Source organism: Triticum aestivum, chromosome 7D, assembly GCF_018294505.1.
Source record: "Triticum aestivum cultivar Chinese Spring chromosome 7D, IWGSC CS RefSeq v2.1, whole genome shotgun sequence".
In the NCBI taxonomy this organism is placed as follows: domain Eukaryota; kingdom Viridiplantae; phylum Streptophyta; class Magnoliopsida; order Poales; family Poaceae; genus Triticum; species Triticum aestivum.
The window spans coordinates 23,471,800-23,499,651 of NC_057814.1; the positions used below are offsets into that span (position 1 = coordinate 23,471,800).

Below are 27,852 nucleotides of genomic sequence, written 5' to 3' on the forward strand. Positions count from 1 at the left end.
TGCAAATATTGGAATTCACTACACCGGGCACCCAAAGGTGCTTGAAGGGTATAGTGACTCAAACTGGATCTCAGATGCTGATGAGATAAAGGCCACGAGCGGATATGTATTCACTCATGGAGGTGGCGCTGTTTCTTGGAAGTCTTGCAAGCAGACCATCTTAACGAGGTCAACAATGGAAGCAGAACTCACAGCACTAGATACAACTACGGTCGAAGCAGATTGGCTTTGTCGGCTCTTGAATGACTTGCCGGTCGTTGATAAACCTGTACCGGGTGTCCTTATGAACTGCGACAATCAAACTGTGATCATGAAAATGAGCAGCTCAAAGGATAACATGAAGTCATCAAGACACGTTCAGAGAAGGTTAAAGTCTGTCAGAAAAATGAGAAACTCCGGAGTTATTGCATTGGATTATATCCAAACATCTAAAAGTCTGGCAGATCCTTTTACGAAGGGTCTATCACGTAATGTGATAGATAATGCATCGAGGGAGATGGGTATGAGACCCACAATATGAGTTGTTCATAGTGGTAACCTATTTTTTGTGATCGGAGATCCCGTGAATTAGATGTGGAAGACAAGCTGTTGGTCAACTGAGAGGAGAGTATCCTTACTATTAACAATACCACTCCATGAAGATGCAATACTCTCCTAAAACTGCATGGCAGGTTGATGTATATCTTAATGTGTTCTAAATGGCTCATTTAAGCAGAGATGTTGTCCTGCAGAACATCTTTTGAAGAACACACCTATATGAGTCTGATTGTCAAACGTCGCAATCTATGAGAGTAGGGTTCTCTCTAGTAAACTCATGAAAGGTCTCGGAGTATGACGGATAAGCTCCACCTGCGGGGAAGACCCACGGTAGCCACATATCGGTCAAGGCTTATGTGAAGCTAGATTCGCAGAAAACTTGCAGTTCAAGGCCCAGTCCACTGTTCAAGTTGCTTACTAGTGTAGCATAGAGTTCTAGGTGGAAGTTCAACTTAACAGTCTCCACTGCAGTACCGGTATATAAAACAGTGTTTTGGAACGAAAGGCAATTTTTGTGTGCCTCTGGGATCTGGTGGGGGATTGCTGGAATTTTGTCTATTTTGGGCCTAGCCCAATAGCAGTTTCAGAAATTCCTAATAAATCCTAGAGGCCCACTTAGCCCATTTGTGCAAGGCAAGGGATACTACTAAAGTTTAGTCCCACATTGCTAGTTGAGTGGGAGTTGGACCTCCTTATAAGGGAGGTTATTTCCCCACTTGTATGAGCATGAGAACAAGAGGGACATCCACGCGCGCTCCTCCTCCTCCGCCGCCCGCCTCGCCTCGGGTTGCGGGTTGCGGGAATGAGCCGAGTCGATGTCTAAATTTTTGCCACGCACTACGGGTATACGAAAGGTCACACGGAAGCTGAAAAGCTTTTTGCGAAAGTGGAGTTCGAATGCGAACGGTGCAGCTCTTCGGCTGCTGGCTGTTCGTTTCGCCTCCCGTCGCTGCCCTCTCGCCTCCTTCTCCTGCGCCTATAAAAGGGAGGTCGCTCCTCCCAGAGAGACGTACCAGAACTACTCCTTCCCTCGCCATCGGTTCCATCTCTGAGCTGCTGCTGTCTTCCTCATCCCGGCTTGCGGCGTGAACCGCACGTCGGGACAGTAGGCCTCCGAAACCGCACCTTTTGAGTCCTGTACGGGAGAAGGGTGATAAGGTTTTTGGGGAGCGCTCAGCGCGACTACTGGCTGCTTCATCACGGACGATCCGGTTGCCGACGACTACTTCCCCGACGACGACTTCTTCCCCGACGTCCACAACCTCCTCGACGACATGGCAGGCAAGGACACCGACCCCAAGCCAGCGCTTCTGCTGCTGCTGTCCCGTACGTGTTTTTCTCCTTTATTAGAGGTCCTGCTATAGTTCCTTGTTCTAATATTTGCCCTAGATATGTTAGACTCTATTTCATATATGCAACTTGCTATACTGTCTGCTCTAGATATGTTTAGTTACAGTTCATATATGAAGATGTTGTTTACCTTCTCTTTGTCAAATCGCATGGCTTGTTTTATCACTATTATTCTGGTCATGCTTTATCTAGTATTTCTGTTAATAAAATCATTCGGTAAATTGCTCATATTTCCAACAACTACATGCACATTGCCTATGAATCACAAACAAGATACATTGTAGAGATTGATACTTGAAGATGAATGCTTATATGTCTCACAATGTCTGCTGATTACGATGTGTTCTCGATTAGAAGTATTATGCCTAATGGAGATGGAGACTACAAGGTGGAGATGGCTATTGAAATGGCGATTGCTGTTGTAGATGGGAATGGTGACAACGACTGCGAAGGGATGGATTGGTGGATGAGTGAATCCTCTTGCCAAAGGGTTTTCTCTCCTTTATACTGTGGGTGGGTGGGAAATAGGGTCTCGGGACGCATGCGATGCGAATTGACCCTAGGTGCCTTCACATGACAGAAGATGCCGGGGATGATGTCACGAAGGCGGCAACACGTGGTGCGACCGCTCATAGTCGTAGCATGCGTCGTTTTCTCCTTTGAACTCGGTTGTGCGCCTCCAATCGGTCGGGGTGTATCACCGCACCTATTATCTTCTACTACCGCCATTTTCAAAATATAAGACGTTTTGGTAGGCTAAACTAGCCTACCAAAACATTTTATATTTTGGAATGGAGGTAGTATCTATAGCTTGATTTTGTACCTAAAATAGTCCATTCCCGCAGGAACAAAATAGACAAAAGAAATTTACAATCTCTGCAATTATTATGGCTAGCGCTAGGGCTGCACGACCTTGAGCCATTTGAACGTTGCTGCAGAAAATCCTCACTTGTAGCATTTTCTGTATTCAATTGAGAACGTTTCTAATATTGTCGCAACATTTCAGACACACACATGCAGCAAAATTTTGTATACATGAAACAAACTCCCATTGGTCTTATGCAAGATGGAAGTGAACGCTTATAGCACCTCTAATTCATACGGGTGGTCATTCATATGTATGCAAATAATTGCCTCCCACCCTCCTCTCTCTCCCCGAAAAAATTTATGCAACTCTGACTGTAACAAACGTGCAACTGATGTCTTGTAGATCAGCTTTTGTGTTTCCAGTAGTTTGAACATATATAGAAAAACAATCAGCCTGGTAAACTATAGACTGCTATGAGCCCAACACACAAACAGCCTCCCTGGGCCATGAAACTCCCCGCGGCATGCCAAAAAGCCTATCCATATAAGTGAACAAGAATTAAAGAAGAAAACAACACGGATCTCAAAGCCATATAGAAAAATGTTTGATAGTCCCAGAGAAAATGAAGCCTCAAAGGTATCGGGGGTCAACAGAGATGTTATCAAAGAGGAATGGTGCAGAAGAAGGCTAAGTCCCAGCCTGGAGGTTCTAGGTGGATTTGCTCGAAAGTACCAAAGCTATATCAAGAATCAAAGGACTGAAGCAAAGCAAGGAGGGTTCAGAAGTGTCAGGAAAAAAGTTATTGTTCGGAGGCACATAAGCTAATACCGTTGAAAAAATAGCACGATAGCATTCTGAGCAATCTCTCGCTAAATAAATAACCGTACAATGCCTCACTAATAGCGCGATATAGCACACTATAGCGTGATATAGCACGTTAGCAACATATTTTAAGGGTGACATTATTTTGCTATAGCGCGCTATTTACAAATCTTGTGTCAAAGGAACATAATTATATAATTTCTCAACAATTTCGACCAGGGAAAATATAGTGTTTCCTCAACAAGGAACACACTCTCCTTACGGGCTCGCAGTACCAAATAGAAACACTTAGAAATACCGGGGCTAGGAAAGACAAGGGATAGAGTGGCACGAGTGGAATTATTGGGACTTTGGGTTGATAATCTTATCTTGGAGTACGACCATTGTTCATCATAAGACATACAGAACACATACTAATACTAAAAGCTTGAAGGAGGTAAGCACTACTACATCCGTAACTAAATATAGGACGTTTTTGCACTAATACTAAAAGCTTGAAGGAGGTAAGCATTATTATCAAGGTAGTTTAAGATATAAAAATAGGGGCCACCATGGATGTTTACGCTCGCATAGGAGGATAGGAAATCAGTACTTTTCCTAAAATAAACTCGATAAATTAGTCCTCTCCATTGCATTGTCATTAATCACCAAAAATAAATAGGGGTAAATAAGATACACTTTCACCATTTCCACTTTATTGTTCCCAAATTCATTTTTAGCTCATGAAATTATTTTGTTCTCAATAGAGATATTCCCAAGATTGGGACTGAGCACTAAATACAATCATTGACATTGCTTCTGTGGTGCGATTATTATGGCTAGCGCTAGGCCTCAATTGGGTGAAAGGAGGAAAAATGGTTGCACAACATTGAGCCATCCGGACCTTGCTGCAGAAAATACTCGCTTGTAGCATTTTGTAGCAACATTTTACTTGCAATGTGTTGAAAGCACACACAAAAATGTCTCAATATTTTGAACACGCACATGCAGCAAAATTTTGTATACATGAAACAAATACCCATTGGCCGTAGCAAATCGCTGAATCAGACTTATGCCGCATGCCAGTCGATGCTTGTAGCACCACTATTTAATATACTACCTCCATCTTAAAACATAAAACGTTTTTGTAGGCACGTTTTGTACTTTTGAGACGGAGGTAGTATGTGCGTAAATAATTTCCCCCACCCACTCCCCAAAAAGTGAACAAGAATCCCCAAAAAGTGAACAAGAATTACAGAAGAAAACAACACGGATCTCAAAGCCATGATCCAACGGGTGTGCGGGTCAACTGAGAAATACCAAATTCTGAGTCCACCCAGAATTAGCAACTCCATAAACCAATGTGAAATTGTTGTGCTTTCCTGTAGCATAGAGATTACAAAACAAGAAAACCGAATACAGACTTATCTACTGTCCATAGCAAATTGTACTACAACTGCAACATAGAAAATGAACCGCCGTCTAGCATTTACACAATAAACCCTGATACAACTCCCCGGCCACCTCCCCAACAAACCATCCTGATCAGAGTCGTATGCACAAAATGATCTGAATTAACAACCCACGAAAGCAAAGTGCAGAAGATAACGAGTGTCGCAGGAATCCTCCGGTGACAACAACATATGCTTTCCGTCTATCTCCCAAGCAGACGACGGGTTCGAGTGTTCGCCCCCTTGACCCTGTAGTTAAGTTCGTCAAAGTCCTTCTCTGCATGACCCAGATCCTTTGTTTGCCTGAAATCAACAAATGTACAGAAGAGCATGTCACACTCAGCCTGTGTAAAGGTTGCACCTTGAAGAATGAAGCAACAGTGCTAAACCATAACTAGAGAAATGTTCCATAAGATATTCAGATATCGACAATGTCAGATGGTAAATTGTTTCTGGATTGTGGAGCTACTACAGTATTTCCATGGGCGGCCATGGACGAAAATGTGCAATGGATATTTATTAGTATAAAAGTACTATGGATTAGTGATTAACAACACGTATTCTGTGTAAGTTGAACAATCTGAGGAGAAGTGTTTATTAGGTTATGAGCGGTAAGTAAGAACTAAGAGTGAAGTGTCACATGAATTTACCCCTCAATCTCAGTTCCCATGTCAATGGCCATTCCTTTCAACTCGGTCAGTATGTCGCTAAGATCAGATAGGCCATCATCCTGCTTTGCCTTCTCCACCTGACGAAAAAACCACATGATCAGAAACTACACAATGTCGAAGTAAAATCTGGTATTTTCCAGATGTGTTCCTGAGATGAAATTTTGAGGTATTCATTCATAGCAATTTCTATGTACCTCGACTTTCTCAAGCTCTGACGTGGGTTCGGATAGGAATTGACGTGCATTGGATCGACGCGGACGATCTGACAGCCCCAGTTTATGCCTCTGCTCCATATGGCTGCCCTTGCGTATGAAGGAATCATCTGCATCCATGTTGTTGCATCCATTGAGTTACAAAACAGAACGTATATCATCATATATACAGTCCATATTTTTTTCTCATGTCAGTCAGACACATGTGTTTCTTTAAGATTACATACATTTCTGAAACATTGTTTAAGATCGCACTGGAAATTACCTCTGGTCAGCATAGGGCCCCTGATTGCTCCATTCTTCTTTGGCTTCCACTTCTTGGAAAACAAACCACCAAGATCCCCTAGTAGCTTTTCCCCCTGAAAAAGGTTTGGAGAACAAAGCCTCTTGTCACAAACTTATCCATCTTATCAGGAGCAATTCACCGCCACCATGAATTTGACTAAACTAATGTCGCAATCAAACAAGTTTCCCCCGGCAGACAGTTCCAGGTTAAACATTTCCAAAACATGTTGTTCTTAAGGGTTAGTGGAACTAATACTTGCAGGCATGCCATAAACTGTAGTTCCAAGATTGAAACATTGATCTTACTTCAGAATATCAAAATTAGGCTACTACTAGTATTCACCAGTAAGGAGCAACAACAGGGTAGGTAATAACTCAATTGGTAAGTTTGGTAAGTAAAAATAGCTAGTTAAGGGATGAATTGTTCTTCTTGTTACCCTGGATAGATCCTGGTCGATGTCGAGGGCCATGGCGTGGGTGCGCCTGATCTGCTGGCCCTGCTGGTGCACCTGGAGCAGGGTCTTGGAGGCGGTGTCCCGCATCTCCTCGGCGACCCGGAGGCAGCCGTCGACCCGGCGCGTGGTCTCCTCGGCCTTGTACGCCGCGTAGCCCTCCAGCTCCTGCACCGACTGCGCCTCCACGCCCCCGGAGTCCCGGAAGTCGTTCCTGTACCGGCCCCTGGCGGCCGCGGACGACGAGGACGCGAACCCGGACGGCCCGGGGCCCGCCGCGGCGGCGCCGGCGAAGAGGGAGTTCCGCTCGTCGGCGGGGACCGGCGCGGCGGCGGGGGTCGGGACGGAGGAGGCCCGCATCGGCGGCCTCTGCTGGACCATCCCGCCGTCGTCGTCCGAGTCGGAGTCGAAGGGGTTCCGGGCGGATGCGGCGGGCTTCTTCTTGCCGTTGGACCCGAAGAAGGACGACCTCGTGGCGCTCATGGCGGAAGTTGCCCCTGGCGCCGAGCCGACCGAGATCTCTGCTCTGGTGCTGGTAATTCAGTAAAATTCCGCGGCGATTCGCGCGTGGTAGAGTTCTGAAGAAATGCTCCCGGAAACGGACGGAGCGCAGCCGGGATCGGGCAAGGAAGAAGGATGAGGAGGAAGAAAACTTGAGCGCGGCGGCTATAAAACAGGAGTAGTATGAAGCAGCGGCAGCGGGCCGGGGGAAGGGGAAGGGGAAGGGGACCCGGTCGTGTCGTCGATTGCCTTGCCCCTACCCCCCTCCGGCTCGCGCACGCGCACGCGGTGGTGCTGTGGCTGGCTGGGTCAAGCGCGGACCGGACCTGGGGTGGTGATGGGTACGGTAGGAAGGAGACGTGACATCCCCTAAAAAGAGTTAATCACCTCACATGATGATTTAGTCCCAGGCCAATCACAGCTCGACAATTGGCAGCTAGGTGGCTGGTCCAGCCACCTAGCTGCCAATTGTCGAGCTGTGATTGGCCTAGGACTGCAAAAGTGCGTGCGCTGACCGGTCCAACCACCTGGCTGCCAATTGTCGAGCTGTGATTGGCCTGGGACTAAATCATCACGTGAGGTGCAAGTTGGGGTATGGTGGAGTCAAGTTTTGCAAGTTTGAGACTAAATCATCATATTCTGTGCAAGTTAGGGTACCTCGGGTGCTATTACCTTAAAAAAAAGAGACGTGACATGACCGTGGCTAAATGAAATCAATCGATTAATTGGTTGCGGTGCGGGCGTGACCTGTCGAATTGCTTGTGGGCACACGGCACGCATGTGTGTGTGTGTGTCACGGCCTCCCTCACGGGGCGGAAGCAGCCGGGAAGCGGGCACGTCCGAAGGCATCAACCGTACGCGCAGCGCTCGTCGCCTTCTAGAAAACCAAACAAAAGGTGTCGGGCAGCGAAACGCTCACGCGCTTCCAAACCAAACCGGTAAAATCACTGTACTTTAGCCCGTGAACGGCAGCCGAGCTGACTTGACCGTGCAGACAATGACACTGGGAACAGCCGATCCGGATCCATGTTTTTTTTTTCTTACTTATTTCTCCAAGCTGCTATCGAAGCACATCTAGCTTTTATCTTAAGTCAAACTTTTAAAAGTTTCACCAACTTTTCAAGGAAAGGTAGCAACATTTATGGCATTAAATTAGTATGAGTAGATCCGTTTTGAAACATACTTTCATAGTATATCAATTTTGTGCCATATATGTTACAATTTTTTCTATATAGTTGGTCAAGATGAAATTATCAAGGGCGTCAGGGAGTTTTTCAGAACGGGCCGCATGCCAGAAGGGGTAAATGAAACAGTAATTGTTCTTATCCCAAAAATTGATAACCCAGCTCGTCTCACTGATTTCAGGCCTATAAGCCTCTGCAATGTCATTTACAAAATTATTGCTAAGTGCTTGGTGAATAGATTACGGCCATTGCTTGATGACATCATTTCACCGTACCAAAGTGCTTTTGTCCCAGGACGTTTAATCACGGATAATGTGTTGTTAGCTTTTGAGTGTCTTCACTTCCTTCAGCATGAGAAAAATCCAGAGAACAGTTTTTGCGCATATAAATTGGATCTCTCTAAGGCTTATGACAGGGTGGATTGGGGTTTCTTGGAGCAAGCGATGATCAAGTTAGGCTTCTCTCATCAGTGGGTGCAATGGATAATGTCATGTGTTACCTCGGTGAGATATTCCGTCAAATTTAATGGAGTCATCTTGGATTCGTTTGCACCGTCGCGTGGGCTTCGGCAAGGTGACCCATTGTCCCCTTTCTTATTTCTATTTGTGGCTGATGGTTTATCCGCATTACTGAAGCAGGGAGTGGAGACACAGGCAATCCAACCTGTTAAGATATGTAGCAGAGCACCTGGTATATCACACTTGCTATTTGCAGATGATACCCTGTTGTTTTTAAGGCTAATGTTGCCCAGGCGACTTATGTGAAGGAAGTTATTCAGAGATACGCCCGAGCCACTGGTCAACTTATAAACCCACATAAATGCTCTATACAATTTGGTGATAACTGTCCTTTGATGATACAGACCGGTGTAAGACAAGTATTGCAAGTGCAAAATTCTGAATTTGAAGGTAAATATCTTGGCCTACCGACGCCTGATGGGGGTATGCATAAGGGGAGATTTCAGATGTTGCAAGCAAGCTTAACCAAGAGGATCATGGCATGGGGGGACACCCTCACAAAGGCAGGAAAGGAGACCTTAATTAAATCTGTCTTGCAGGCCATCCCAACCTATATAATGGGGGTGTTTAAATTGCCATATTCTGTTTGTGATGACCTCACGCGGCTAGTGCGGAACTTCTGGTGGGGCTCGAAGCAAGGGAAAAGGAAAACCCATTGGCGTGCCTGGGACAAGCTCCTGGAGCCAAAAGGAAAGGGTGGACTGGGATTCCGTGATTTTCGGCTATTTAATCAAGCCCTTCTTGCGAGACAAGCATGGCGTCTATTGACCAATCCAGACTCACTATGCACTCAGGTATTAAAAGCAAAATATTACCCTAACGGATCCCTTAAGGATACTGTTTTTTCAGGCAATGCTTCTCCAACGTGGCATGCCATTCATCACGGCCTTGAGCTCCTCAAAAAAGGACTCATATGGCGGGTGGGGAATGGCGAGCGAATCCGCATATGGCGTGATCCTTGGATTCCGAGGCCCACATCCTATCGTCCGATCACACCTCGGGCCACCTGTCGGCTTAGGCGGGTGTCCGAGCTCCTTGACGACAATGGTCGATGGCGGACGGATCTCCTTCAGCAGCATTTCTTGGCCCCAGATGTACAGTGCATCTTGTCGATCAAGGCCAGCCCACGGCGACTGGAGGATGTCCTCTCATGGGCGCCAGATACACGAGGTGTCTTCAGTGTTCGAAGTGCGTACAAGCTCGCGCTGGAGGACTGTACCCGCACCACTACGTGCGCCACGAGCAGGGCACCGGACGGCACGCGTGTCGTCTGGAAGGCAGTGTGGGGGTGCCCTGCCCCCCCCCAAAGGTACGAGTTTTTGCATGGCGGGTCGCGACAAATTCATTGGCCACTCTTCAAAATAAAAAGAAAAGAAAGCTCGAGATTTCTGATACATGTGCTCTATGTGGTATGGAATGCGAGGACACGTTCCACGCTCTTTGCAGATGCCCTTTAGCTCAGCGGCTATGGACTGTGATGGCGCGCATATGGAGGATGCCCAAGGTGGAAGCTATCATGAACACCGGTCCTGAGTGGATCATCCATCTGCTTGATGTTTGTTCTGCGGACGTACGTCTACCAATAATCATGACCTTGTGGCGGAACTGGCATGTCAGAAACGAGGTTTATCATAACAAACCGGCACCACCAGTGGAGGCATCTTGTAGGTTCCTGTGTGGCTACATCAACTCACTGGTGGCCATACAGCAGCACCCGCATGCTGATGATTTAAAGGGGAAAACTGTGGTTGCTTATAGAGGCCAGGAGGGGAGCCACAAGTCGCCTGTGGTGAGGCCGAGCAAATCGCCGGAGCGTTGGAAGAAGCCGCCGCTTGGGTGGGTGAAATTAAACGTTAATGGCTCATGGCGGCAGGAGGATGAAACAGGGGGCGCTGGTATGATACTTCGCGACCACACAGGCACTATTATCTTTGCGTCGTGCCGTTTCATCCAAAGATGTACAAGTGCTCTAGAGGCGGAGATCGCGGCCATTCTGGAGGGTGTGTCGCTAGCAATGGATAGAAGCAATGAACATATAATGGTGGAGACGGACTGCATGGTGGCTGCACGGATGATCACGGCTCAGGTCCCAGATAGATCCTTGCTAGCTCCCATGGTCAATGATATCAAGCACCTCCTGAGTAGTAGATCACATGGAATAATGGCCATCGGAAGGGACCAAAACAAGGCGAGCCATGCCCTGGCTCACATGGGGCGTGTGCTCCCCAAAACGGCTGTCTGGCTGCGCTGCGCGCCGGACGAGATTCTTGCTCTATATCAATCTGAATGTAATGACTCTGACTAAGTAATGAAATTATTCTATCAGCAAAAAAAAAGATTTTAGAACTTTGACCTAAGACACAAGCTAAATGTACACTTATTCATATACAGCTAAAACTGATCATGGGCAGCCCGGCCGACAATCCTGCATGAGAAAACCGGTCCCAGCCAGCCTTGAGGCGGGCGTACCTAATGTCTAAGCGAGAGGAAAACCCTATTTGCCGCTCTCTGCGGCAAACAGTCGGGGCTCCGCACAGGGGCTATCGAGCGAGCGACGCATGTGGACTGGCCTGTTAAGCGTTCCATATACACCGGTTTTGGGAACCTTCTGTGACTGTTTGTAGCCGGTTTTTTTTCCGGTTTTTTCTTTTTATATTTATTTTATTTTTTATTTTTTAATTTTCTTTCATTTTTCGTTTCTTCTATTTCTTTTTTCTGTCTTCTTTTCTTTCTTCTTGCTCTTTTTCTTTTATCTTTTTATTTCTTTTTTCAGAAAATTTTCTAAAAAGAAATTTCTTTATTTCTTTTTCAAAATCATTGTCGTTACACAAAAAAGTTCAAAACTTTCAAAATTCAGAAAATGTATCAGATTTCGATTTTTGGTTCACATATTCAGAAAATGTTCGCGCTTCCAAATTTGTTCGGGGTTTTTCAAAATTGTTCTCCGTTTCAAAAAATGTTCTCAAGATTTAAAAGATGTTTGTTCTTTAAAAAATTGTTCGCGCTTCCAAATTTGTTCAGGATTTTTAAAAATTGTTCTCTGTTTCAAAATTTGTTCTCAAGATTCAAAAAATAGTTCGCGCTTTCAAATTTGTTCTTAAGATTCAAAAATTGTTCGTTCTTTAAAAAATTGTTCGCAAATTCCAAAAATGTTCATGTTTTTGAAAAATGTTTGTGTAATTCAAAATTTGTTCGTTTTCATAAAATTTGTTCACATGTTCAAAAAATGTTCATGTTTGGATATGTGTTCACAAATTCAAAAATTGTCCGCATGTTCACAAATTTGTTCTGCTTTTTTCAATTTTTTGTTCACATATTCAAAAAATGTTCCTATCTCCGAAAATTTGTTCAGAAATTCAAAAATCGTTCGACGTTTTCAAACTAGACACTTTTATAAAAATGTTCACTACAACAATTGTTTCTGGTTCACTACAATATTCCTATTCGCTACAGTAGGGCGGTGGGATTTAGTTCTTAACTTATGCGCTGCTTTCGTATTAACAAAACTAGTGTAGTGTACTGGTTATGTGCGTGCGATCGTAAGCAGTTGGTCGATTGTTCGAATCCCGCAATCGCGCTGCCTCTTTTTTTGTCATGTTTTTCAACCAGCGGTACGGTTTGATGGGCCGGCCCGGTCGGGCTGCCTCCTGTGCGTGCGGATTTTTTGTCATGTTTTTCAACCAGCGGTACGGTTTGATGGGCCGGCCCAGTCGGGCTGCCTCCTGTGCGTGCGGACGTCAATTTGACGCAACGAGCGGCGACTAGGAGCTCCCTAAGCGAGAGACGTAGGCCAGACTCGCCTGAAGGCGAGCATGAGATGGGCTGGCCCAGGAGCGCGGGAGGCCACAGACCGTAGCCTCTTTTGCCCACATTTTTGTTTCCTTTTTTTTTAACTTTTGCTTATACTTTCAAATGTTCTAAAAAATTATATTACAAAAACTTTGCATAAAATATTTGAAAAATGTTAAATGTATATAAAAATGTTTGTCATGTATACGAAATATTTATAAAAAACATACAACTATGTATGAAATAATGTTGATCATGTATTAAAAAAATTACTAAATATGTATAAAAATATTTCCGGTGTATAAGAGAAATGTACAACGTACGTTAACTAATAGTAGACATCACAAAACAATTATTTTAAAATTTTAATTCTTTATTTAGAAAATTTTAAACATTGCACATAAAAATATCCTCATGTATACAGAAAATGTACTTTCCGTGTGAAAAAATGTTTACCGCCATTAATAAAATGTTCACCATGTATTAAAAAAGTTGGTAATGTATTTAAAATATATTGATATTGTATTTATAAAATATTAAAAATTTATTAAAAATCGAAATAGATATATACCAAAAATTAGCAATGTGTATGAAAAAAACAGACATAGATTTTGTTTCGGAAATTATTGATGTATTTTAAAAATGAACATGTATAGAAAATATGTTTTTGATGTATACAAAATTGTTGAATGCGTATTGAACAAAGTTGACATGTGTTGAACAAAAAAACCAATGAAAATTGACAAAGAAACAAAGAAACCCAATAAAAAAACAAGAATATTAATGAAAAATTATGGAAACTGTGAAAACCAAGAAGGAAACAAGGAAAGGCGATGAAAACAAGAATGAAACAAAGAAAAATGAAGAAAGAAAAGCAAAAAAAATGTGAAAACTGAGAAAGAAACAAAGAAATGAAGAAAAAAAAAGGAAAGAAAACTAGCGAAACCATGAAATAACAAAGAAAAGCAGTCAATAAAGAAAAACAGAAAAAATAAAAAAAACCATGAAGAAAGAAACAGAAAAAGTCAAAAGAAAACTAAAAGACGGAAAAGAAAAAAAAACAGAAAAAGTAATGAGCGAGCGAATCCATCGAAAACAGTGGAAAAGAAAGAGACAAAAATGAGTTGTCCGAGTAGATAGACGTGAAGGAAACCCTTCAGGTGAGTGTACCATATATCTCGTTATATGCAAGATATAGTTGTCATGTTACGCATGTGCGTTTGGAAAAACAAAATTCATCCCGGGCTTGTGGACTCTAGGCTTCTTTTTTGGCCGGGCTCAAGCTTGAGCAAAAGGGTCATTTTCGGGCTCCGAGCCACGGTCGAGCCTGTAGTACGGGTTTGGGCTTTTTTCGAACCCGGATCGACATATGATCTAGTTGATCTACAACCGCACTTGGCTAATGTGACCCTTTGTATTACCACAGACATGAACCGACAATCCTAGTTGTCCATGCAGACAACCACACGTTTCATATCCAACACCTCAAATCCATACAAGGGTATGCACATAGAACATGCGACCAATAAGCAGACAAGCAATTCAACACAAGCCAAAAACACCCACGACAAATGAAATTCAATAATTCATACATAGGCGATCGTCGTTGTTATGCTCACTGACCTCCTTCTATTTATTGATGAACCACTTCCTGTTTTCGTTGTCCACGAGTTTAGTGTCGGCCAATATGATCCTCGACTTCTCCGTGATTCTCGCTAGCATCACTTTCTCCTTTCCAAGGGTCAATTCTCTCACATGTCTTTGCTTTCTCAAGCTCCTTTTTTTTACCATTTCTCCATCTTCTCCATGTCAATCATTTTCCTCTCAATGATCATCCTCTCCCGGTTGAACTCAATCCTCACCCTTTGCACATTTAAGAAGAGCTTGTCCGCTCTTCCTCTTCCTATGTTTTGATAACCCCCCCTCGTTGCAAAAGATGTTCATCCATGTGGCAGACATTTTTCTTGCCGTGCCATCACGCATGGCCCTATCCTTCTCCCACTACTCCCCCCTTTAGTGTCTATTTTTCATTGGCTCGAGCCCATGTCCGCCCGCCCCTCCACCTGTCTCATCATCCTCATTCAATCCAACATAATTTGTCAGAGCTTGTGACACCATTCTTCTTCTTCTTGGCGGGGTTACTGAGATTTTCAAAGTGTATTGACCACTTTGTTTTCCCATAGTGAATGGCTTCTTCTCAATTTGACGGTATGAAGTGGTGGCCAGTCCCATCTAGCAAGCAAAACTCACATGTCAACATAATGCAAGTAACTAAGCAAGCAAGAAGGATCATGACCAATGTAAAGCAAACACAACTTATATGGCTAGTAACTCCAATACCACTTTGCTGCATATTCTCCACTTGTGCATAGAAACCGCAGAACTTGTTCATAGTCTATTGGATGGCGGACCACCTATATTGGAGAGAACCCTCATCACAGATGGTATGGATTGCATGTGGCTCCATGTAGTGCTTGTGTTCATGGTACCATCCATGAATTATTTTTCCCGATATTTCAAGCCGTTTTGTTTGGTTCCACATATAGGAGTCATACTTGTGGCCAACCAAGCTTTATACAATAAAACATCTTCATGGGTTGAGTATGCATTTCCTCCTGCCTTCACCTTCTTTTTCTAGTGCCCAATGATTGCCCAACATCCAACAAAGATGAATTTTGAACACTCATCTCATAATTTGGAGGATCTTGACTGCCATTTATCATATCCATCGTGAATGAGTCGTAAACATGCATTACAATGAAACTACCATCCTAAAATTGGTCTGTTAATGCATATAGTGAAAAAAAACTATCGGATTTGGTTGAGTAATATCCTCGAACAATTGGTAGTCATGTCCGGCGCCGGAGCTTCTTGATGTTATTTGCGGCCATTGGAGTTGTGGTGACTAGTATGTCATGTCTGGGAGGCATCCTGGTCCTTTGTGAAGCCATGCAGGATATCGAGCCGTTGCGAAGCCGGAACGCCATAGGGCGGGGGCATGGTCAGGACGTCAGAGTGGACGTAGAAAACTCCAAGTCAAGGATGTCTTCCGCCAACATCTTTCTTGGCCTTCTTGCGAGAGCACTGCCGGGCATGCTGCTTGTTTCCAGAAAACTTCCCTGATCCGGAGGTCTCCCATAAAGGAGCATGTGAAGGTTGCCTTGGGAGGCAAGCCCCAAAGCGGGTTGCACAACGGCTAAACGTCAATAGCCATCGTAGCCGAATCGGCGAAATCACTAGCCACTCGGAAACCCTAGCCTATCTATCATCCAATGCTTAATTGTTTTGTTATCAGATACTCACTCATAGGACATATCGCATATACATATTTTGCGAGGACATCCATACATGTTGTAGCACTTTTATTGCTACGTCAATATGGTTTTATCCGTATGTGTCGGTAAAATTTGTACATGATACAATTTTGTGTAACGTATAGATCTTTCCATCTCAACAATTATAATATTTTAATCGGGAGAAAACCCAAGATCTAACCTCCATTGGTGGATCTAGCGATCATAGCGCTTCTGCGTCGATCCCTTATTGGAGGCATCGTTTTTGAAATGCTTGTCCCACATTCCGGGTGCTGCGACCGCTCATGGTTGATGTTGATGGTTGTTGTTGTATGCTTGAGTTCCATTCGACTTGACTTGACTTTTAGAGGTTTCAATTTTGTATCTTTGTGTGTGCGTGCGATGATAGGTTGTGTGCATTCCAGTCGTGCAAAGGCCGAGCGTGTGCTTATAGTGCTTGTATGCTCTTGAAGCGACATTACGAGTCAATAAAATTCACCCACCGTCAGAAAAATAGACGAACGGTGGCTTGTTTGGCTGAAGATAGATAGACAGATATTATTTTCCATGATCAATAAAGCTTTATGGCTCACTCAACAACAACAAAACTAAATGGTGAACGCTACGTGGGGAACATGAAAGAGAGAATACAATTCCAACGAGAAAAGCCAAAATAAACATAGCGGCAATCTTTTGAAACAAAATAGCTTTGCTGTGGCGAGCGGCCTCGTCCCCAGCATGAGCCTACGTTGTCAAGGACAAGGAGAACTCCACCAGCCTGTTCACATCCGGCGTGACCGCCTCCACCGCGTCCAGCGCGCCGAAGCGGTCCGCCCACGCGGCGAGCAGCGGCATCGTCACGGGGTCGATGGTCTTGACGCCATTGATCACGTCCATGGAGCGCGCCCACGCGAGGAGGCCGCCGAGCACCGTGTCCACGTACCCGGGGGCGTCGCCTCCAAAGAACGGCTTCCCTCCGGCGACGTCCCGCAGGGCTCCGTCCAGGGTCTTCAAGGCGGCGGCCACCTTCTTCTTCCCCTCCACTTTCTCCTCCTCCGTCTTGCTCCACGACGCCTGGTACATGGCCTTCAGCAGCTGCGCTCGATTGCACAGAAGGGAAGTGACTAGTGAGACACAATTGTTCACAAGAGGTCAATGCTTGCCACGAACACGACGGATCTAATGAAATCAATGGAGTATGATCATACCGTGTCGTCGATGAATGCGGCCCAGAAGCGGGCGACGGCGCGCTCGTAGGGGTCGGCCGGGAGGAGGGCGGGGCGGCCGTCGCCGGCGAACGCCTCGTCGAGGTACTGTATGATGACCGTCGACTCGCAGACGGGCTTGCCGGCGTGGATCAGCACCGGCACCATCTTGTGGACGGGGTTGGAGCGGAGGAGCAGCTCGCTCTTGTTGTCGAAGTCCTCCTCTTGGTACTCGTAGCTGCTGACGCCCTTGATGCTGAGAGCGAGGCGAACCCGCAGGACCGCCGGGCTCGCCCACATGCCCAGCAGCTTCAGATCGTCTCCTCCTGCTCCGGCCGCCATTGCTGCTGCTGCTGGTGTGGTGTCAGCTTTGCACGTAGTAGATGGCTTGTGTTTTGGTGCCTCGGTTGTATGACTCCGGAGGTATATATGCACGAGCATAGCAGAGACTCTTCCGTTAGAACTTACTCTACAAGGCAAAATGTTTGGTGGGTTAATTCTACTTTCTACATTTGAACTGTCTACTTTACCGGCTTGGACAAGTAATCAGGAGCGCACACATGTCCATCGCACTAGCTATATTTAACATTCAGAAAAATATTTCTGCTGACCCAAAGAGATGTTGGCCTCTATGATTCAAAGCTAGCCACGCCATATATTGATATATAGCATGCCAAAGTTGACCATGCTCAGTACTGATTTACTAGTAGTAGTACAACATTTGCGGTCAGGCTGATCGTATGAACCGCGTCGACGCTGACGTTACCGACCAGGATCTAATGCGGAGGCTTGGTTCCAAGTTGCGTGAACACATACGAAGTAATACGAGGAGAGAGATCCCCTGTGAAGTACCGGACTCCTCTCGTTTCCTCCTCTAACACTAGGCAGCTATGGCAAACATTTTTCTCCAAACTTCACCGGTGAGCCGTGGATTCGCCTCGCCTCCCCTCAGCTTGCTGCTCCGGCGGGAAAAAGAATCTCAGTGCCTCCGCTCTAGTTAGTAATTTAGGTTAAAGTTTTTTAGTCCTCGCAGGTGCGACTCTCGGATCGATGGCGACACTTCTTCTTCGAATTTTTCTTCCGGGCTTCAAACTTTCTCGAGTTCGTACGTTTGGACATAGCCGATGGAGCTCCGGCGTAGATTCCTGCCATTTTCTTGAGGCGGTGAGGTTAGGGTTTCTCATCATGTGGCGGGATTTGGTGTCAGGTGCTTCAGATCTATGCAAGGGACGGCGACGACTGTGGCTCTAGGATGTTGGTCCTTAGGGCGCGTGCACGAAGACTTATCTGCTGTCATCAAGAAGGTCAAGCAGGCTCCGTTAGGGGAGCGCGCCAGCGGCACATCGACGGCTCGTTCTGCCGGCAGTAGTGGTCATTTGGTGGTCTCAGAATCTGATGCAACTATGTTTGAGATGCTTTGTACTTTCAGTGAACTTTTATAACAGATTTGATCCTATCAAAAAAGAATGAGGAGCATTTGTGCCCGGCCAGAAAAATGGATTTGCGCATGTTGCCACTGAAACTTGTTATCTGAATGGGGGTCTAGCAAAACGTGTCTCTTGAAAAAAAACACTCGCCCAACTTTGTCAAATTTTACTAAAAATGTGTAGACGTACTTTGGCTAATAAGAGCATCTACAACCCTGGCTGCCTAATTCGGGCCCTATACGCTTGCGGGCGCCGCCGAGCGCGTCTGCCGGTAGTAACCAGGCACATCCCATTTCTCCCTGTCCACAACCGCAACCCTCATATGTCTGCACCTAAATCGATACAAAGCATGCATCAACGTAGATCAACATGGTAACGTAGATCAAACTAGAAATATATAGCACAATCAGACCCAAAAAACATAGTTCGTTGTCAGAGATAGTTCACCGGACATAGTTCTTCGCTGGATAGATTAAACTACATACAAAATATATTAGCTAGACAGTTTGGGGAGGCAGAGATCACCATCTCTTGACGTAGCTGGAGAGGCAGCGGATGTTGCGAGCCTGCTCCTTTGCGTGCAGTGCCTCCTTGGCCTTGGCGGTCTCCTTCTGCATCGCGAGGCGCTCCGAATCTTCGATCCCAAGTCGGAGTGCCTTCGGTTTCTTGTGTTGGAGGCGCCTCGTGTCCGTCACCACCGACGTCAGCGACCGTCTCATCACCTCGCGGAGGAGTTTCTCCTCGGGGTCGACAGGCATGGATCTGGTGCTTGGGCTGGAAGGGCCGGGATCCGCCTCCCTCTGCGCGGCCCGCTGCCTCTCGCATAGGGCGATTTTCGCTGACTCGGGCATCCGCATCCTCTGGGTTGGCGCGGGCATGAGTAGCCAATGCTGCCCAGGAGGGTAGGGGACTGGAATGGGAGGGGACAGTGAGTGAGCAGAGTGGTCGAGTGTGGATTGATAACTAGGGTTTTTGTGGGCTCGTGGTGGCCCATAGAGGGCCACATCCAACATGGCGGGTGCGTCCAGACATCCCCATATCCGCTCCACATGCGTGCCGGGTATGAGGGTTGCCGGATAGCATGGATGTTTGGGTTGGATTTATCAGGTCCGGTTGGGTGACAAAATCCTGACCGGACAGCCCGCCTGGGCGTTTGGGTCAATATGGGACCCTGATTGTAGATGCTCTAATGCTAGCTTTGTCCAGTAGGCTATTCCATCATACTCACTCCATTTCACAACTATTTATGTTGACCCAAACATATCTAGTATGGTTCAAAGCTAGGCACTGTTGTAATATGTGAGCAATTTCCATATAAATTAATTCCGAAACGCAGTTAATAAATTATGATAAAACAAAACTAAGCATGATGACCGATTAAACAAAAAACATGACACCTACTAGACATGTAATTTTATGCTCGCTAGTGCCAAAACCAATCTGAAAAAACTCCCTAGCAGAAGATGTGTTCACGGCGCACAAAAAGTTAAGCTAGGCATTATTAGTAACACATATGATGTTCAAGAAGAAGAGGTGTTGGCGGCAACACCGAAAGATATGTCGCCGAGCAGATCGTCGACATCGAGGAAATAGCCAAACGCAATCACGGTGGAGGAAAAGTGATCAAACACGCTAGAGTGCCCCCAAAAACCCGATTCTCTCTCTCCCATATAGGCTCGCAATGCGGAGACGTGACATCAGTGGTCGGCTAGGCTCAATCATGAAACACAACGCTTGCAAGGCGTCGCGAGGACAGCGACGCAGGAGCATGTGTGTATATGTACTCTTTCAACCTCTTAATGATGTGTGAAGAAACCAACCATGTACAGTATGTCGGACCTCCACAATTCGATATGAGACTAAACTTTCCACGCTCTCCTGGCATGCATGAATGGTTCATATGGGCCTTGGGCCAAATCCAATATTTCCAAGGGACATGTCATAGTACTACTCGGTGTAGATTTTACAAGATTTGTCAAGACTAAGGCAATGTTGTCGTACTATTAGGGCCTGTTCGGATCAAAGGTGGGTAAACCAGAGGATTGGAGGGAAATAAAGAAAATGGAAAGGAATGGGTGTGCAAAACAGAGGAAAGAAATACGTTGTATAACCCTGCAGAGTTGACGTTCGGTACTCAGGAAAAATAATCTAAGGTTCCCTAAAAAAAAAGGAAAAACAACCTAAGAAAATAAACTCAGGTGGGCCCCATGCTGTGATTTTTAAATAAATGTTATAAAAGATCAACAGTTGCTGCCGTTCTTGGTTACGTAGGTTACGAACATGCATAGATTAAGCCAGCGTGGGTCCAAGTCCAACATGCATGCTTCAGTGGCTTTGTTTCTTTCACTATCTCGGGCATTCGCGAAAACATGAAGAATGGCTGGATGTTTATTTTCCTGTAAAAACGGAGGCGGGACAAACTTTTCAGAGGATAGATTAAGGACTCCTCTGATTCAAAGGAATTTTATAGAATTTCTGAAGGATTGAAATTGATTTTTTCTATGTTGGTTCTTTAATTTATAGGATTGAATCTTATAGGAATTTTTTCTATGAAATCTTTTGTACTACATTTCATAGGGAATCTAACATCCACTCAAACATCTTTTTACAATTTTTTTGTTTTTTCTGTGCCACCAAACACTCATTGCTAATCCTAGTGGCTCCAACCCTATACTTTTCCTATTCCTATATTTCCAAAATCCTACGAATCAAAGAGGCCCTAAGACAGATTCCTACATGCCGAACCGGATAGAAGGTGCCGATTCCTCAGGAACGCCTTTCCTTTGATTTTTCTCTGCTTTTCCTGCGTACCGAACAGGGCCTTAGTGTGCTTTTGTTTTTGCGGAAAAAGTTTCAATCTATTCATATTTAATCATGGCAGTACAGTGAACATCAGAAATAATAAAAGTTACGTCTAGATCTGTATACCCCCTAACGACGACTACAAACACTGAAGCGAGCCGAAGGCGCGCTGCCGTCATCATTCCTCTCTCATCAGAGCCGGACAAAACTTGTTGTAATAGACAGTTGAGAAGTCGTCGTGCTAAGGCCCCATAGGGCTACCGCACCAGAACAACAACCGCTAACACTGAAGAGTAGCGTAGATTGAAAGGATCCAACCCGAAGACACACGAACGTAGACGGACTACGACCAGATCGGAGCAACCAAGGATAGATCTGCCGGAGACACACCTCCACACGCCCAGTGATGATGCTAAACGCACCACCGGGACAGGGCTGGACATGGAGAATCTTATTCCATCTCCAGGGATCCACCACTGTCTGGTCTTTCTGAACAGGACACAAATCCTAACAAAACTCGAAGGAACATATAAAAAAACTCGAAGAAACATCTAAAACGAAGCACTCCCGCTGGTAAGGGCCGGGATCCACCGCGCCACCATTGCCCTAAGGCCACTAGAGACGAGGCTGAGGTGGGGGGGGGGGGGGGTTGAGGGGGAGGGAGGCGTCCGTGTTTTTCTATTAATGCGCTTTTGCCTACGAGGGAAGTTCTAGTATTGTCAACCGTGTCACACGTATGTCACTTATCAAGGTCCAACATTAATGCTTATAAAAAGTGACGGAGGGAGTATAAATCATGACATCTGTACGAATTTTAACTCTGCCATTTTTTCGTTCCACCAAGCCTTTCTCGCTCCCTTTTCGTACCAGAGACAAGAGAAATGAAGCAAGTACAAATTTTAAGCTACCACAAACCTCTGAAATTTGAAGAATACTCTAGAAGCTAAGGCTACGTTCAGGAACAATGTGCTAAGGTTGGTCCATGAAAAACCTCGTCACGGTACAAAAACGACAATTAACCAGAAGCAACCATCACAATAGGAAACGGGGCATTTCCTTGATTTCTTCGGGCCAATCGCTCAAGTAAAGTTGGTAGTGCATCCAGAATTCCAGATCATCATAACAACAATGGCGGCAAATTGCCACTCGTCTCAGCAGCAGCTAAGCAAATTCTAACATGAGATTTCCTTTCTTGAATCGTAAACTACATCCTAGTCGCTGCTGCTCGATCTCAAGAGGAAGGGCATGACGTAGCAAAATTTCCATGGCGGGTTCATTCGAAGCAAGGCAATGTCGTCGTTGTTGTTGCAGGCGCAGGGGATGATGATGATGATGATGATCAGTGGTTCAGTACAAGCTCACCCCGAAGGACTCGCTGACGATGATGGCGACCCCCATGGAGATGGCGACGAGGGAGGCCGCCCAGGTGAGCTTCTCCGTGATCCGGGGCACCCTCTCCTTGAGCGCCTCGGTGCAGGTGCCGATGAGCACGGTGTAGCTGGCCATGGAGAGCACGGTGCCCACGAGGAACATGCCGAGGAAGGCGGCCCCCGCAGCGCGCGACGGCATGGCCAGCGCCGGCAGGATGATCATGAGAGCGTCCGGCTGAAGGCCGTGCACGATCCCCGTGGCGAACGTCGCGAAGCTGATCTCCTTCTTCTTGCCGCCGGCGCCCAGCAGCGCCTTCTCCAGCGCGTCGCTGTTGTTGCCGCCGTGCTGGTGCGCGCCGCCCTCGAGCGCCGCGGCGACGCAGGGCGCCGCCTGCGTGGCCTCCCGGATGCCGATGGCGCCGATGACGAGCAGGGTGAGGCCGACGACGCGGGTGCCCCAGGTGCGGAGCACCTCGATGTGGAGCCGGTCCTTGAGGCCGAGGAAGAGCAGGCCGAACATGACCTGGCCGGCGTCGTGGCCGCAGCCCCAGAGCGCGCCCACCGCCGCGCTCTCCACCGGCGACCGCCCGATGGAGAGCGGCGCCAGCGCGGCCAGGTGGTCCGGGCCCGAGAGCGTGTGCAGGCAGCCGGCCAGGAAGCCCGTCCACGCGCTGCCCAGCAGCTCCGACTTGAAGATGCTCCGGCCCGCCGTGACGGCCGCCGAGTGGGAGTGCCTGTGCAGCGCCGAGGCCAGCGCCGGCGGCACCATGGACGACGGCCCGACTGCCGCCACCACCAGCGCCGCTACCAAGGCGACTGCCGCGGCCGATGCGACCTGTGGAATATTCCCGGCAAGAACGTAAATTTCGCCGCCTTATCATCCATTCCACCTCTGGCTCATCGTTCGTTTGTGGCCGAGAATTCAGGTTCAGGGAATGAAGGGAACAAAGCAGAGCACTGGCGCACTGACCTTCTGGAAGAAACGTGTGACTCCGGTGGCCGGAGCCTGCGCAGAGGCGTCGGCGGCCTCGTCATCTTGTTCCGGTGGGGCGGGATTGACGGCGCGGGAGGAGGCGGATGCCGCGGCGAGGAGGGACTGGGGCGGCCTGGGGAGGAGCGGCGCCAGAGGGTGCAGCCTGAGGCCGTGGAGGGGCGCGAAGGACCTTGGCGCGGCGGTGGCGGGGAGGAGGTGGTTGTGGCCGCCGGCGCGGGGCCTGGCCCTGGAGGCGGCGGAGGAGGATGGCGCGCGGGTGAGGTGGAGCGGCGAAGAGATAAGCCTGTCCATTGCGGCTGCTCGTGCTGGGGTTTCGGTGTGGCTCAACGGAAGACAGATAATAATAAGTTTCAAAATCAAAAATGAAATAAGAATTGAAGACATATTTGGGGGGCTTTGGACGGGCCGGGTTGGCCGGCTATGTCTAACTGTTGCTGGGCTGAGATGGGCCTTTTTGGCAGTGAGAAACTAATTTCCAGTTTCTTCTTTGTGGGACAGGGAAATAAGACCTTCTAACAAAAAGTCCATAATGGCTTTACCCCCTAAAAAAAGTCCATAGTCCGTAAAAAAAGTCCATATTTGTCTAAAAAAAAGTCCACATGTTGCTAAGAAAACAAAAGGTCCATTTATACCCATAAAAAAGTACATATACATATTACCCTAAAAAGAGTCCATATTAGTTTGTGCAATGTAACATTTAAGATTATTTTTAAAAGTGCATGCTAACCGGTTGAAAAATGTTACTCATTTTTTTGTTGGATTTCACTCCACCCATGGTTGGGAAATAGTAATTCCTTGGGTCTACAACGATTTTGGATGATTATTTCACATGAGCACTCTGCAATTTGTATCTGGAAGGCTCACTACGAATCATATTATTGCTGCTTATGAATGTCCACAATTCATGAAGATGTGGTTTCATTTTCTATTGTCCCGGATAGCAAGCTCCGACGGGAAATATTGTCCCTCCCCCGACAGGTTTGCTCACTAGATGCTGCAAGGTGCAAGCAATCCAGTTCCATAAAAACACATAGGGGCCGTTTGGTTATCTCCCAGAGCAGCCTTGCCAACTAGGGCATGCCAATTATTAGCGGACAAACTGGTTGCCGCTGGCTCCCGGCTTCCATCCAAACAGACCCCGGCACAAGCAAAAACAAGATGCATAATTAGAAAATCATCTTGTGAATTATGACCACCATGAAGCGGCTAGGTGAAGTACAAGTATATCAAATGGCACTTTGCTATTTGTGAGTTGCGTTGGTATTTTGCCCGAAGAAGAGAGGATGATGCAGTATAGTAGAGATAAATATTTCTCTCAGTTATGAAACCAAGGTTATCAATCCAGTAAGATGACCAAGCAACACTGTGTAAACATCACCTGCACACAAACAACAAATACTTGCAACCCAACGCGTAGAGGGGTTGTCAATCCCTCAACGGTTATGAGCGAGATTAAATTGTATAGTTTTTGATAGATAGATCTGACAAAAATACAAAATAAAATAAATAAAAGAAAATTACAGAACGGTATTTTTAGTTTTAATACATGATAAAAGATAGACCCGGGGCCATAGTTTTCACTAGAGGCTTCTCTCGAGAAAATAGCATACAGTGTGTAAACAAATTACTGTTGGGCAATTGATAGAAAAATAAATAATTATGACGATATCCAAGGCAATGATCATACATAGGCATCACGTCCGAGATTAGTAGACCGACTTCTGCCTGCATCTACTACTATTACTCCATACATCGACCGCTATCCAACATGCATCTAGTGTATTAAGTTATGCTTTAATGCTTTAAGCAAGATGACATGATGTAGACAAGATAAACTCACGTATGAATAAACCCCATCACATATTTCGTGGACTCCCTGGTAGGTTTCCTGAATTTAGAGTATTTAATTATTTATAGAGCGGAGTTAGGTCAAACGAAGGCCTGTGGGCCCCATAATGTACCAGGGCGCGCCCCAGGCCCCAGTCGCACCCTGGTGCCCAGTGGGCCAGTCCTTCGTCTTCTCGTTCCTCCCTGAAGCTTCCAGGGTATCTTATTGCCAGAAAAAAATCTCCAAAAATTTCCGTGGCATTTGGACTTCGTTTGGTATTGATATTCTGCAAAGTAAAAAACAAGCAAAAAAAAACTGGGCACTAAGTTAGTAGGTTAGTCTCAAAAAATGATATAAAGTTGCTTGTAAATGTATATAAAACGTCCAAGATTGATACTATAATAGTATGGAACAATCAAAAATTATAGATACGTTGGAGACGTATCAAGCATCCCCAAGCTTAATTAATGCTCGTCCTCGAGTAGGTAAATGATAAAAAACAGAATTTTTGATGTGGAATGCTACCTAACATATTGATCATATATTCTTTTCTTTGTAGCATGGACATTTATACTTGAATGATTCAAAGCAATAGTCTATAATTTTACATGAAAACATCAATACTCAAGCATATCAACAAACAACCATGTCTTTCAAAATATCAACGCTAAAGAAAGCTATCCCTAGCCCATTATGCTCAATCATTGATCCATTCATTAAACACACTCAAATGTTAGCTACATCCAATGCACAAGTATGACCTAGTTGGTGCTTTATAAATGAAGACGGAGACTCAAAATAAAAATAAAAATTGCATAAAAGTTAATGGATACACCCTTCGCAGAGGCAAGCAGAGATTTGTAGAGGTGCCAGAGGCATGCTTTATAAACTGAGAGATATAATTATTTTGAGAGGCATGCTTTTCCTGTCAATGAAAACGACCGAGAATTTCCAATATCTTCCATGTTAGAAAAATCATAGGTGGTTCCCAAATAGAAAGTAAAGTTTATTTCATTTCCACCATTCTTACACAATCCATGGCTAGCCATATCACGGGTGCCTTCCATACCAACATTTTCCAAAGAATTTGTTATTAACAACATATTTTTTTTCATTTCGGGACTAGGCATCCCTATTACCTGCCACACTCTCGTGCAATGACAAGTGAATAAACACTCATCGTGAGAATAAAGTACCTAACATGGAAAATATTGCCCACCCCCTGCCGCTTCATGAGCGGTACGGGCGTACGAAACAGAAATTCATTTTGAAAATTAAAGTTGGCACATACAAATTTACTTGGAACGGTGTGGAAATGCCACATATAGGTAGGTATGGTGTACTCATTTGGCACAACTTTGGTTTAAGGAATTGGATGCACGAGCAGCATTCCCGCTTAGTACAAATGAAGGCTAGCAAATAGATTGAGAAGCGACCAACCAAAAAATGAAAATGGTCATAAACACACATTAAACATAACTAACATTGAATAATGCACCAAAAGTAGGATATAACTTCGTTGCATAACTATTGACTTTCGTGCTTGCATAGGGAATCACAAACCTCAACACCAATATTTTTACTAAAGCATAATTACTCACCAACATGAGTCACATATCACTATCTTCATATGCAAAACTATTGCAAGGAATCAAGTTTATAATATCCAATGATCTTCATGAAAGTTTTTATTATATCCCCCTTGAATATTCATCACTTTGGGACCAAATTCATATCTCGTGCAAATTACCATTACTATTATCAACTCTCAAAAGATTTAAGTGAAGCATGAGAGCATAAATTTTTTCTTCAAAATTTATCATATCAACTCTCAAAATAATATAAGTGAAGTATGAGAGAATATTTCTTCAAAATATAATCACCACCGTGCTAAAAAACAATCAAGTGAAGCACTAGAGCAATTGCCTCGCTCAAAAAATTAAGTGAAGCACATAGAGCAATTCTAACAAATCATTATAACAAATGGCTCTTTCAAATAGGTGTGTCCAGCAAGGATGATTGTGACAAACTAAAAAGAAAAACAAGCAAAGACTCATCTGGTACAAGACGCTCCAAGCAAAACTCATGATATGCGACGAATAAAAATATAGCTCTAAGTAAAATTACCGATGGTCGTTAGAAGAAAGAGGGATGCCTTCCGGGGCATCCCCAAGCTTAGTTGCTTGGGAGTCCTTGAATATTACCTTGGGGTGCCTCAGGCATCCCCAAGCTTAGGCTCTTTCCACTCCTTATCCCTTCATCCATCATGATCTCACCCAAAACTTGAAAACTTCAATCATACAAAACTTAAAAAAAAACTTTGTGAGATCCGTTAGTACAATAAAGCAAATCACCAATTTAAGTATTGTTTTAA

General features: G+C 45.4%; 3 protein-coding genes across 3 annotated transcripts; all 3 read right to left on the reverse strand.

The window, feature by feature from the left end:
* Positions 1-4,806: 4,806 nt before the first annotated feature.
* LOC101290618 (SNAP25 homologous protein SNAP33) lies at positions 4,807-7,357 on the reverse strand. The gene is made up of 5 exons (XM_044584828.1): positions 6,553-7,357; positions 6,096-6,189; positions 5,813-5,940; positions 5,598-5,695; positions 4,807-5,250 (listed from the first exon to the last, which is right to left on the reverse strand). Exons 1-5 carry the CDS (start codon positions 7,048-7,050, stop codon positions 5,151-5,153), a joined length of 918 nt encoding a protein of 305 aa, XP_044440763.1. The 5' UTR covers positions 7,051-7,357; the 3' UTR covers positions 4,807-5,150.
* Positions 7,358-16,396: 9,039 nt separating this feature from the next.
* Positions 16,397-17,542, reverse strand: LOC123168062 (probable glutathione S-transferase GSTU6). The gene is made up of 2 exons (XM_044585928.1): positions 17,061-17,542; positions 16,397-16,947 (listed from the first exon to the last, which is right to left on the reverse strand). The coding sequence occupies exons 1-2, from the start codon at positions 17,496-17,498 to the stop codon at positions 16,597-16,599; spliced, it is 789 nt and encodes a 262-aa protein (XP_044441863.1). The 5' UTR covers positions 17,499-17,542; the 3' UTR covers positions 16,397-16,596.
* A 4,779-nt stretch (positions 17,543-22,321) lies between these two features.
* LOC123168382 (uncharacterized) lies at positions 22,322-23,988 on the reverse strand. Its single transcript, XM_044586251.1, has 2 exons — positions 23,627-23,988; positions 22,322-23,491 (listed from the first exon to the last, which is right to left on the reverse strand). The coding sequence occupies exons 1-2, from the start codon at positions 23,939-23,941 to the stop codon at positions 22,634-22,636; spliced, it is 1,173 nt and encodes a 390-aa protein (XP_044442186.1). The 5' UTR covers positions 23,942-23,988; the 3' UTR covers positions 22,322-22,633.
* Positions 23,989-27,852: the final 3,864 nt, after the last annotated feature.